Raw genomic sequence first — 12910 nt, 5'->3', positions numbered from 1 at the left:
CCTCTTCCATTCAGGTTAACATCGTCGAGAAAAACCTCTGACATACAACCTCGGATAGGTCTCACATCCTTGGTGGATTCTCTCAACCTCTTCCATTCAGGTTAACGTCATCGAGAAAAAACTCAAATATACAACCTCGGATAGGTCTCACATCCTTGGTGAATTCTCTCGACCTCTTCCATTCAGGTTAATATCATCGACAAAAACCTCCGACATACAATCTCGGATAGGTCTCAAATCCTTGGTGGATTCTCTTAATCTCTTATATTCAGGTTAATGTCATCAAGAAAAGGCTCTGACATACAACCTCGGATACACCTTACATCCTTAGTGGATTCTCGCAACCTCTTTTGTAGAGGTCGGAATCATCGAGCAACAGTCTGAGTGAACAAAATTCTCTATATAAAGATTTCGTGAAAGCAAGTGATTGATAAATTTATCACTTATACAAAGACTTCAGTAGTCTAAAATACCCTCATTAAAATATGGGGGGCAATGTATCAAAGTATGTCATAAAGATGCAATCGCAATTCAGCTTGCTTCGAAGGACATGTTTTCAACTCTTTATTCAATGTGATTGGAGTTACAATGCAAAAGATGGTATATTAAGTTCATTTTTGTAAGAATCTGAAAGTAAAAGAATATTTGGCATTATCCGTACAAGTTACAATCATCAGGCAACAAACAACTTCAAAACAGTCAAATATCCTTAGTAGATTTAGTGACTTCTTCTATACTGCATATCTGACATCTCCTGTAACTTCTTCTTCAAAGGAAGATTATACTTTGGTCTTCATCAGGCCTCAACTTAGTTGATACTATAAGTGTGTCGCCATAATACTCACAGCTTTGGCTCCTTAAATCAAGGATATCTGATGTCGGCAAACTTCCGTATGGATGCTTATTATCTTTGCAAAATGCTACTAGACCACCATCATCATCGGCTCTTTATCTGATGTTCGTCGTCGGTCCTTTACTTTGTATAAGCCATCATCGGATTCTCGCTCGACTGCTACTTGCAACGCACCCTCAAACTCTCTCATTTGGCTCTACACTCGGTTGTTGATTGCTAATGGGCTTCAACTCGATCGTCCATCGCCGATGAACTTTCGCTCAAATGGCGTTGAAATTCGCCCAATCTGCTCATCGCCTCTGGTTCTCCTCCCTGACATTATCACTGCAAGATCTTCTCAAATCACCCTCGCATACAAGCAACAATTGATTTCTTTCTATCACGGGTTATCTATTTAGAAGATAGCCCCCCATCACGACTCCTTCTACACAAGAGAGGGGCATTAAAGCTTGATAGGGGAATGTCACCTATCTCTGACAGTGGAATGCCTCCAATGTAAGAAGAAGAGCGCAAGAAAAGAACAAGAAGCAAAAAATTCTCCTTCTACATAGAAGAGGGGCACTAGATTGAGTACGGAAAATTTCCCACTCAAAATTAGCAGAAAGCTTCCAATGTCAGAAAGCCAGAGGGGGAGAAGAAATCCCTTAACTTCTGCACAAGAGGAGGGGAGCTAAGTCGAGCAGGGAAAATTTTCCACTCAAAAATAGTGGAAAACCTCAACTGTCAGAAAGCCAGAGGGGAAAAGAAGAGGAGAAGAATCCCCTAACTTCTGCACCAGAGGAGGGGCGCTAAGTCGAGCAGGGAAAATTTCTCACTCAAAAATAGCAGAAAGCTTCCACTGTTAGAAAGCCAGAGGGGGAAAGAAGAGGAGAAGAAATCCCCTAACTTCTGCACAAGAGAAGGGGCGCTAAGTCGAGCAGGGAAAATTTCCCACTCAAAAACAGCGGAAAGCCTCAATTGTTAGAGAGCTAGAGGGAGAAAGAAGAGAAGGTGCAATTTTTTTGAAAGCCCTAGGGGTCTATTTATAGTTTTTATGAGAGAAGATGGGAAGTTTCTAGAATTTTCGAATTTTTCAGAATTTTTTGAAATTTTCTGAAGTTTTTCAAAATTTTTTTGGTATTTTTGTGGGACCCACTCAATTTAAAAAAAAAATAAAAAGTTTGAATTTCGGCCAGGAACTGCCGGCCAAACCGCGCGCCCAGGAGGGCTAGCCCAGGAGGCAGTGGGCGGTGGCCGGCCGGCTAGCCGGCCGGTTTGGCCGTCAAATGTTCCCGGACTCCGATTTTTGTCCCGGACGGACCAAATTCAACTTATGTGGGGTCCCCGGACACGTTTTTCAATGTTCCGGACTCAATTTGACACTTTCGGAGCTCAACAGGGCCTCTACAATCAAGTTTGAGCAAGCACTTAATTTTTGGAATGCAATTTTTGATGTTTCGGCCAATGCAAATTGTCGACACATATATTTTCGGACTCATCGAGTTTTGACGTCCGAAAATTGGGGGAAAACTAATATGTCATCATGAAATTATTTTGATCTGGCATGAATCTCGAGGCAAAAATCAAGTTGAGAACTTCAAAAATTAAATTCGGGAGCACTTGAACTCCGATTTCAGCGAGCTTATAGTCAAACTGAGGGTCTCAGAAATACAAACTCAACGACACCAAATTCAACTCAATATGAGCGCAAATGAGCCCAAATCGAGCACCCAAAGCGCTGTTGGAAAGTTCGTACCACAATTTGAGTTACCAAACGGTCTCCAATTTTGACGAGCTTATAGTCAAATCGAGCGTCTCGACGAGACAAATTCAACGAGCCCAAGATTTCTGAAGTCCGTCATCACTAAGGCCTTCAAAAGTCCAATAAACGGTGCACAATTGAAGAGTTTAATATCGGCCGTCCATTCGACCACTCCCTATTTTCCCCTGATCTCGCATCTATTTACAAGCCATGCCACTCCTAAAAAACTATAAATAGAGCCCTCATTCCTCACAAGAGGGGGCTGAAGCAAGAAGAGAGAAGAAGAAGAAAAGAGGAAGAGAAGGGGAAAGGAGAATCATGTCCTCCTCGACCACCGCCGGAGTTCTTTCCGCCGCATGAATACGTAGGAACTCTGCGGGATATTCGAGAGAATGCCAGAATTCTACCCAACTTCTACGTGATGCTGAAATTCTTCCCAATTGACGATAGAGTTCCCTCCTCACCGAAACTTCGCCCAAGTGATGCTGGAGTTCTCCTCGTCCACCAACAGACGTCGGACTTCAACCCGACGCCAGACCTTCACTCTTCGCCAATTTTCTACTTGACACCAGACTTCTACCGGTTATCAGACTTTCGCTGGACATTTATTCGAAGATGGATTTCTTCCCTTTGTTAGACTTCTCTCTAACACCGTCCTTCTGGCCTTCATCGTTAGACACAGTCATTTCAACCTCCATCACCCGCCGACTACGGTCCTCCCGACTTACGTCGCCCGCCGACTACAGTCCTTCCAATAAAGCGAATACGTCAACAGTGACTCTTTGCATTCCCAACATGTAATGTACTTCATATAATGTACATCAAACCCATGCCTTCCTCAAAGAAAGGGCTTCATTTGTAATCGACTATAATACTAGTGGATTCATTCAAACTGGGCTAAGCCCCATGATTTTTCGCCCTTTTCAGGGGTTTTCCATGTAAAAACTTGGTGTCTCATAAATGCTAGACCTTATCTGATTGCGTGCCAGATTTTTGTACAACTCTAAGAAAATAAACTTTATATTTCTCTACCGCCGCGAATACTCTTGGACACAACAATAATTATTTTTGTAATTGGAGAAATTTAATTTTTTAGATTATTAATTTTGGAAAGTCAAAAAATAATAATATAAAAAAGAAATGTACTGTGTACAAAAATTAAAAAAAAAAAAAGTGCATTAGTTTGCAAAATAAAAAAATGCATGAAATTAGCCCAAACAGAAAAAGATGCACAAAGTGTGCCACAAATATTTAGAAAGATGCACAATATCGCCAATTAAATTTGTTCTTTTCTCTATCATTTAATCTTTAATTCAAATCAATCTAATTTTTAATTATGTTTTATATTGAAAATTGAAAATAACCAATCTTCATTTCGTCACTTTTATAATAATATCTATATCTAATTGTCTAGAATGCTTTATGACCTTGATAAAATTTTCTTATCTAGTTGTTCTTTAATTTAAACTTTTTGAATTTTTCTTTTTCATCTTATGTAATTAACTTTGTTATTGTAATTATATTTCAATCTCTTTCAATGTCAATTATTATGATTTCTCATTTGACATCTTTCATTTCACGTTCTTATTCCCTTTTTGTTGTTGTCAAAAGGAGGAGTAATATTATTTTGTGTTATTTTGTTTTGTGTTTTGTGTTGATTTTTGTGTTTCGAACACTTGTATTCCTGTGTTTGTTTTGTACCTTATATTATTTATTGTTTGTGTTGATAGCTCATCCTTAATAAATTTAAGTCAATACATTAATTATAAAGCATTGTAAAAATGATATGTATTATCAAATCAGTTTTGCAGGCTTCTATTGCCTTGTCATTACAGTAATACTAATCAGTATGATGAATGATTTTTTTTATTCAGCTAACATTACTGAAATCTAATTTCATACTATATAAATTAAATTTTTGTTGCTTATATTAATTGACCATGTAGTGATTTTTTTTAGTTTGTTGGACACTCAACATTAATTGGAAATCATCTTCAACTTAAGTAATGGATAAGATCCAAAGAAGTTGATTGTGGAGGTTTGCATTTGATTAAAGGAATGTTTGTCGCATCCCACTGACGATTTCCTAAAGGAGCAGGCAAGATCAAACAAAATTTTTCAATGTTACATGCATTCCTAATGAGAGTATGAAGATTGTATTTTGTGGCATGCACATGAAAAAGTTATAAAAATTTCCTTTACCTTATATAGGGGTCGAGCATATTTAAGTGATATGGGTTAGAGATTTCTACAACAAAGGTTCATGACACATAGTGGCCATTTAGCTCATGTGAACATTTTTAAGGCAAGAATTTGTGAAATTGGACGCAATGAAGATGGTTCTATTCAGATGATTGTTGAAAGACCAATTGTTGATGTAGATCATTGTATTCTTTACTATAAATGGCATGGTGTACAGGATGCATTTCTGTTTGAATTATATGATGGGTTGAATGTTGTGGCTGGTCAAAAGAGGAAAGAGTTTCTGAATGCAAGGGAGTGGCATTACATCCAGGAGTTTGTGGATAAGTTCAAAGGTTGTTTAACTCAAATCTAACTCCAAGCGTGCTTGCTCAAGGTGATTGACAATATATAATGGCCTTATTTTTTGTTTTATTAATTCCCTTTAATCCTACTTTGTATTGATATTTTATTCAACGAATTATTTTAGAAATAGTTGCTTACTAAAATGTGCATTTAGTCGATCTTAATCCCTTTAGATTTTTTTTCTACTACTTTTAAAATCCGAAGAAAAAATATTTAGAAAACAAGGAGTATTTAACTCAGTTAAATGATAAAGTTAAATTGAGAAAATCAAATGTTAAGAAAAAAAAAGTATATTTTCTACAAATTACCTAATTCAGAACATCAAATGTTCAAAACAAATATATTCTTTGCAAGAATATTTTAATTTACATATTTGATTACTTTTATTTTAAATATAATATAATTTCTTGATTTTATTTTTATATTAACATAGTGAAACAAACAAGGAGTATTTAACTCAGTTAAATGATAAAGTTAAATTGAGAAAATCAAATGTTAAGAAAAAAAAAGTATATTTTCTACAAATTACCTAATTCAGAACATCAAATGTTCAAAACAAATATATTCTTTGCAAGAATATTTTAATTTACATATTTGATTACTTTTATTTTAAATATAATATAATTTCTTGATTTTATTTTTATATTAACATAGTGTAACATTAGTTAATTAATCATACACATATTTGCTTATCATATAATTATTCATTTATTATATACTTATATATAAATTAACAACCTCAAATATGATATACATATATATATATATATATATATACATACATACATATTCTGATGTTCAAAAGCTCTCTAGAGGAATAATTCCTTTGGCAAATGGAGATCTGCAGTCACCGAAGCCTCCTCCATGGGCATATCCTCTTTGGAGCCAACATCCAGCACATCATTTTGATACTGATAGAATGTTGAAAAATACATCACAAGCTATTGACCAGGTTATGGCTCAATTATGGGAAGCTAAAGTAAAAATTGTCCATGTTAGCCTATCCGTTGAGGATCAAAAGGCTGTCATGTCAAGACATCGTGAAAAAAATCATCATATTTCTAACGGGGATCTGAATAAGGAATTTGGAAATGATGAAAACGTGGAAAGGGTAATAGTAAATTTATCAGCCATTCCGGGGGTTAAAATGAAAGATGTAGTTGATCAAGAAGCACCCCGTCGCAAGGAACATCGTCGCGTTCCCAGCACGATTGCCATTGAGGAAGTAAAGGTGGGCCTGTAAGTGAGATGGAATTATATATCTAGTAATTAATGCCAATTTTTGGTGCTATATTACTATTATTGCAATTCTACATTTAAAATGCTTCCAAATAGTTATTTTAATGGTGCGTCAATATCCTCTTAAGCATATTTATATGCCACTAATTCTGAAAAAAAAAATGTCCTTTTTTTTGTCTCGCAGGCAAAAGCTGCCTGTGGTCAGGCACCTCCTGGAGTCCACCTAAAGGGTGCTGGTCAAAATTCACCTGATCAGCAGTCAAAGGTGAAGGTTTTTTCTACGTGGTTTTTCTATGACAAAACTAATTTAGCATCACTCTGACTATAATTATTCTTTCTTGACAGGCAACAAATGGAGTTCCTAAGCCAAGTGATGCATTATCTGGTGAATTGTGGGAGGTTAAGAAAGAAAGGATACGCAAGTTGTCTCCATACGGGAAAGTTTCTGGTTGGGACTTGCGCTCTGTAAGTTGTTTCCTTGAAATTTCTCGTTATGGTGTATTCAAATTATGGGTGCTCAAGCAGAATCTGATACAGATTCTCCTTAGTTCTCTAGGCCCAGATTCATATTATCAGAATAATTCAAGTTGGATGGTTGAAGTGGAGGAATGCATCGGGCTTGTTGTGTGATAGAAAAGTACCCCTCAAACTTAAGGGAAAATTCTATAAGATGGTAGTGAGGCCTGCAATGCTTTATGGTGCTGAATGTTGGCCATTAAAAGAGAAGCATAATACTAAGTTATGTGTGATAGAGATGAGGATGCTCAGGTGGATGAGTGGCTTTACCCTTAGAGATAGGATACGAAATGAGCATATACGTGAAAAGGTTGGAGTAGCTCCAGTAGAAGATAAGATTAGAGAGAGTCGCCTTAGATGGTTTGGTCACATAAAATGGTGGCCTTTGACCTTTAATATGACACAATGGAGAAAAAGGATTCATGTAGCCGACCCCACGTAGTGGGATAAAAGTTTGATGTTGTTGTTGTTGTTGTTGGCATAGGAAATAAGGTTCTGGATGCTAGAATAATGGATAATTTAGGAGTTCAACATGGTTAACGTTTCACATACCTCCAATTTCACTAAATGGGGGCAAATAATCAGCATGATCATCATTTCACTTTCTCTCCCTTATGACTTTTATATTAAGCGTCATTCTCTTACAAATATAAACTTTTTCAGCTAATCATCATTGATATATCATGAAAACTTATCTTGATTGGGCACAAATCTCAAGGCAAAAATGAGTTGAAAGCTACCAAAAATAAATTTAGGACCATCCAAACTCCGATTTTCATAAACTTACATTTGAACTAATAGTCTCAAAAAGACGAACGAAACGACACCAAAATAAATCAAATTCAGGCCCAAATCAAGGGAGCAAAGCATATTTGGAGGGTTCAAAGTATACTTTGGATTAACAAACAAATTTGTTGACCCCTACACATAAAACCATACGAAAAGATGCAAAAATGATGATTTAGGCAATGCGTGCATTGACGAAATACATCACTTATGGGGTCAAATGACCTCCAAATGCCAAACATATGGTATCGTTGCGATCAAGATACTGAATTCTGTTGAGTCGAGGCCACTTGCAATTGAATCGGACGAGATCGATCAAAAGAGATGTCCGACACCTGAAATTAAAGCGCGAGGCTGATCAAATGATGTTGGATCGACAAATAGATTTCGATGTTGCATACAGAATATTGTCAACCACTGAAAACTACATTTTGTTTATTCAATTTGAAGCATCCATATTGGTGGCACGGATACCGAGACAATAGCATAAATTTTGAGAAAAATTGACCTCGTCGCTGTCCAAATAATGTCCGTTCGCAAAACGGATTTCTCCATTGTGATTGGAATAATGCAGATACACATAAAACCATAAATTAAGAACTATATTTTCTATGTTCAAATTTGATAATCCGGGATGGTGGCATAAATCTTGAGGCAAAATATGCATATTAGGGAAAGAGGCCTCGAGATTGCCCAAATGAAATCCGATCACAAAATGAACTGCATCTTTGCAATCAGAACACCCAAAATATCTTAGAATATCTAATGATGACATGCAATTTACAAATCAAGGGGCATGCAAGGGGGTTGATACAAACATCATGGCAAAGTAGGAATTTCAAAGAAAATGTCACTCGGCGCTACCCAAACGACGTCGGATCGATGAACAGACTTTGCCGGTTTATTTAGAATGTCTTCAATACGCTAAATATACTATCAATTTATTCAAATGAGATTGCGCATGAAAATCGAGGTGATCTCAAAACGACTACACGCATTTCAAGAAGAATTAACCTTGTCATTGTTTAAACGATGTCCGATCATGAAACGGACTGCGTCGTTGTGATCGGAACATCGAAAATACCGTAAATACACTTTCAATTGGTCTAATTTCGATATTCATAAAATTTAAATAGAAAACAAGACAAAATGTACATATATCAAGGAAATGCATGCATGCTGTTCGGAGCAGTTTTAATCTGTTGCGGGCTATTATTGCATTGGAGCAATTAATAATAATGATATATCTTTATTATTATTATTAATTTAATAGAACTAATGAGAAATTATATCAAAAGTCAAACAGAAAAATCCAATCACATTTAATACACACCTCGTATTACCTTGACGTTTTGTGATGATTTTGATTAACGCTTTGTTGGAATGACTTTTTTATTGTTTTTTTAGACAGAGTTTTAGTATATATTTTTTTTATTTTTTTTAATAAAATTTCATTTTAGAAAGTAATAAAAAAATGCTCCCAAAAGAACCTGGGAACTTGGAAGCCGACGTTCTACTCTATTCTCCAATCAAATCTCACCTCGGAAGCCGCTCTAAACCTCAAGCAATGAAATAACCTCGGCCAGATGCTTCTCCAGGAGAACGAGCAGTTTTTCTTTCTTAAGATCTCTGCCTCACACAACTCTCCTTGGCCTATTGGTTGAGAGCTTAGGCTTCCAACTAAGAGGTCCAAGGTTCGAGTCTATGTGTATGCGTTGTGTGTGTGAATTTGCCTTAAATGGCCTAAATGTCCCAAAAAAAAAAAAAATAGATCTCTGCCTCAGCAAAAAGATAAAAGCTCTTCTGTCCGTCCCCTTTCTGGAGTTGGCGGGCATAACACATGTAGCCTCCCTGCTCATTCTAATCCCACTTCTTCCTCCTGCTCACGCGAAGCTGCCCTCCTCCTGATTCTTCTCCTATTATGCCGAATGCCTGAGATGGAGCTAGCTCATGACAGCAGCTTCCTATTCCTATTCATAATCTACTATGCCGGCTTCAACTTCATCATAACAAATTAAGAAGCAAATTTTCTGTTTGTGGAGTCTCTTGTAGGTGTAAGCCTCTCCCACTCAACTCCAGTCCATCTCCCTCTGTCAAACTCTTTCTCAATAACAAAATAGCCCTCATGCAATCATGACATTCCCTGATCTCATCGTTTGTCCAAGCCAAAAGAAGTTCCACTCAAATACACTTGGCTGCTCGCATTCACTAGGGATAGCTAGTTGATTCAATCCAAGCCAAGGAAAGGAAAAAGTATCAGATCTTATCTTGTTTTTGATCTGTTTGGCCAGGAAGAGAAGATCTTGCGGCTCCCTATTTCAGCTAAAACACGCAAAGCAGGAGCATCAGAAGCAGCAGCTTGAGCTGCACGGACCATGTAAAATGGGATCCTTACCTAAAAATGATCTCATTGGGCGTGGCAAGGATACGGAGCTCGTTATGGAGTGGCTGAGGAATCCATTAAATTAGCATCGGGTAACTGATTTGTACATAAACATTTCTCTTCCATCTATAATCGGCCATGGTGGTATGGGAAAGACAACTCTCTTGCAACATATCTATGAAGATTAAATGACAAAAGGAATTTGTGTTCCCAACATTTTATATGTTAAAAAAAGTCAATGCAGATAAGCTGGAATCTCTCAAAATGATTAGATCTTCTTTGGGTACACTTGATGCACTCCAAAAGAGTCTTAAATCTTATATCTTGTCCCAAAAAAAAAATTCCTACTTGAGCTGGATGACATTAGGGAGAATGATGATTTATGGTAAAAAAAAGTGTCAAAAAAAAAAAAAGAAAAAAAAAGAGAGGTTTTGTGTATCTTGCATTTTCATTGCCCTCACCGCCGTCACCTAAGTTGTTGAAGGTATAACCCCCTTGAACCTTAAACTCAAGAGCCCGCTTTCAGAGTTCTTGGTGCACCGAAAAACCGCTCATACGCGCCTTTATTGCTCGTGGTGGGATGGGACCTCGGTGCGGAACCTACGATGAGGTAGGTAATCACCTTAAGCCCCATTTTGGAATTCGTGGTGCACTGGAAAACCACTCATACACGTCTTTATTGCGCGTGGTGGGTGGGACCTCGCTGCAGCAACTACGACGAGGCGGGGTTACTTATAAGTACCTGTACGCGGGGAAACAACTATGTTTTTATGCATGTGCCCTGGCCAACCCCATACATGCCTTTATTGCGCGTTGTGGGAACGAAGAACACGGCCGTGTTGTCTAAAGACACCTACCATACACATCTTTATTGCACGTGGTCGGAAGGCTAATCTCCCAAAATTTCTCCTAAACGGGGAAGATGCCCGGAGGCTGCCGAAATTTTTAGTGAACTGAAGACAAGACTTGGACAAATAAATAGAGGACTTGATCAAACATATGGAACATACTTTGGACTCAAAAGAACGATGCAAAGATTTAATTTGAACTTGCAAATGAATTATAAAAGATTTGGGCTTGAATGAACTTGCACATTGAATTCAAGCTAGATTTAAATTTGACTTGAGCTCAAATGACAACTAAAAATAAATACTAATTTGACTTGAACAAAATTAGACTAAAAGGAAGAACATCAAATTATAAAGATGGAAAATTCAGTTCAATTTAAGCTACATTCCATATGTGGCGGGCATAAACCTCCAGGTGTTGGAGAATAAAGAGAAGGTTTTATTGCTAAAAAAAAGGAAAGGGGAATAGTAGAATCATAGAAGCATGATATACAATCTAAAGAAAATTTCTTGTGAAAGATATCTCTTGTTACAAATGAGAGGAACAAGTTTCTTTTTCCAAAAAATGAACTAAATGAAAGAATTTATGGGTGGCTTTTCCCTCTAAAGATGACAGTTGATGGCAAAAAAACTAAGCTAAGGTCATAAAAGGAGAATTTCAAGGATGCATGGGATCTTATTAAATAAAGAAGAGAAGATTTGAGAATTGATGCTGATTAGATTGCTAAAGAGAAAAGGAGAATTTCAAGGATGCATGGGATCTTATTAAATAAAGAAGAGAAGATTTGAGAATTGTGCTGATTAGATTGCTGAAGAGAAAATAGCTAGCATACACTTTACAAATAAATTCGACATCATAAAAATAGAGAAAGAAAACAGCTGCATTCAGTTAAAAAAAAATGCTTAATTAAGAAGATGAATTGAAAACATGCAGAAGTTGGTTGATCTTTTGTTTTTAGAGAAAGAGATGATGTTCTGAATAAAATAAACGAAAGAGTATGAATGTAGTGTTTGTAAGAGATAAGGAGTTGGAAATTATTTAAAGAAAGGGAAATAAGCATTTGAGCAAGTAAAGAGCTTCAGATTACTGCTTTACAAAAAAAAGTGAAATGTCCAAATATTTTTACAATGTTAGTATTGTTGATGATGAAATTAGACATTGCTTATGATCAAGATCAAAAACAATTGCAGTGATCTGAGATGAGTTTTGTTGTTATTATCAAAGAGCTCAATGTGCAACAGGAGAAGCCGCAGAAGCAAAGAAAGCTACTGACCACATAGAAATTGTTAAAGAAGTTCAACATCTTATGAAAATAGAGTATATATAGATTGATATGGAGAATAACATGCTTCATGATATCGACCATGCAGTTTTGAAAAATGACGATCTTCCTGATCGAAGGGTATTATATCATAAAGAACTGCACTAAATGGTGATAATTGAAGTTGACATGAGATTTCCTTGTTTGATAACATTAAATAATAAAAAAAAAACTCTCAAGAACGTACACATTTTCTTACTCCTCGTCTCCTTCAATTTTACGACCTGTTTTAGAAAATGAGATGAGGCAATATTCAATATCTCTTCATAAAGGATTATTGATATCATGTTCAGTCAAGGTATTGAAAGCAGAATATTTCCTATCTTGAAGCAATTCATTATAAAAACATCAAATCTATGGACATTCGAGTTCAACAACAACAGAGCAAAACCAGCAGTCTGATGGGGAGTGCCATCATTACGACTAATGAAGAGAGATATAGATCTAATATTAAGATTTCATATTGAAAAAAAAAAAGAGAAAAGAGGCTTGTTGACGCTGTATCTAATGATTATAATTATTCATAGTTAGAGTGTGCCCAAAATAAGCCAAGCAGTGTGTCTATAAAGGTTGATGAGAAGGAGGAAACTCTTGAATGGTGATATGAGGATCCTTTATAAAAAGACATTTTGCAATCATTTCGACCTTACTTTAACTGTTGGACGAAATGAGCAA

The 12910-nt window shown here is 36.5% G+C and overlaps 1 protein-coding gene across 1 annotated transcript; it reads left to right on the top strand.

Annotated features, from left to right (window-relative positions):
- Window positions 1–5936: 5936 nt before the first annotated feature.
- LOC110098796 (phosphatidylinositol 4-kinase beta 1-like) lies at window positions 5937–10912 on the top strand. Its single transcript, XM_028697901.1, has 4 exons — window positions 5937–6372; window positions 6565–6645; window positions 6726–6974; window positions 10592–10912. Exons 1-4 carry the CDS (start codon window positions 6061–6063, stop codon window positions 10910–10912), a joined length of 963 nt encoding a protein of 320 aa, XP_028553734.1. The 5' UTR covers window positions 5937–6060.
- Window positions 10913–12910: the final 1998 nt, after the last annotated feature.

The sequence above is a fragment of the Dendrobium catenatum genome, unplaced genomic scaffold, assembly GCF_001605985.2.
Source record: "Dendrobium catenatum unplaced genomic scaffold, ASM160598v2 fragScaff_scaffold_1021, whole genome shotgun sequence".
Lineage (NCBI taxonomy): Eukaryota > Viridiplantae > Streptophyta > Magnoliopsida > Asparagales > Orchidaceae > Dendrobium > Dendrobium catenatum.
This window is presented reverse-complemented; position numbering and strand designations above follow the sequence as displayed.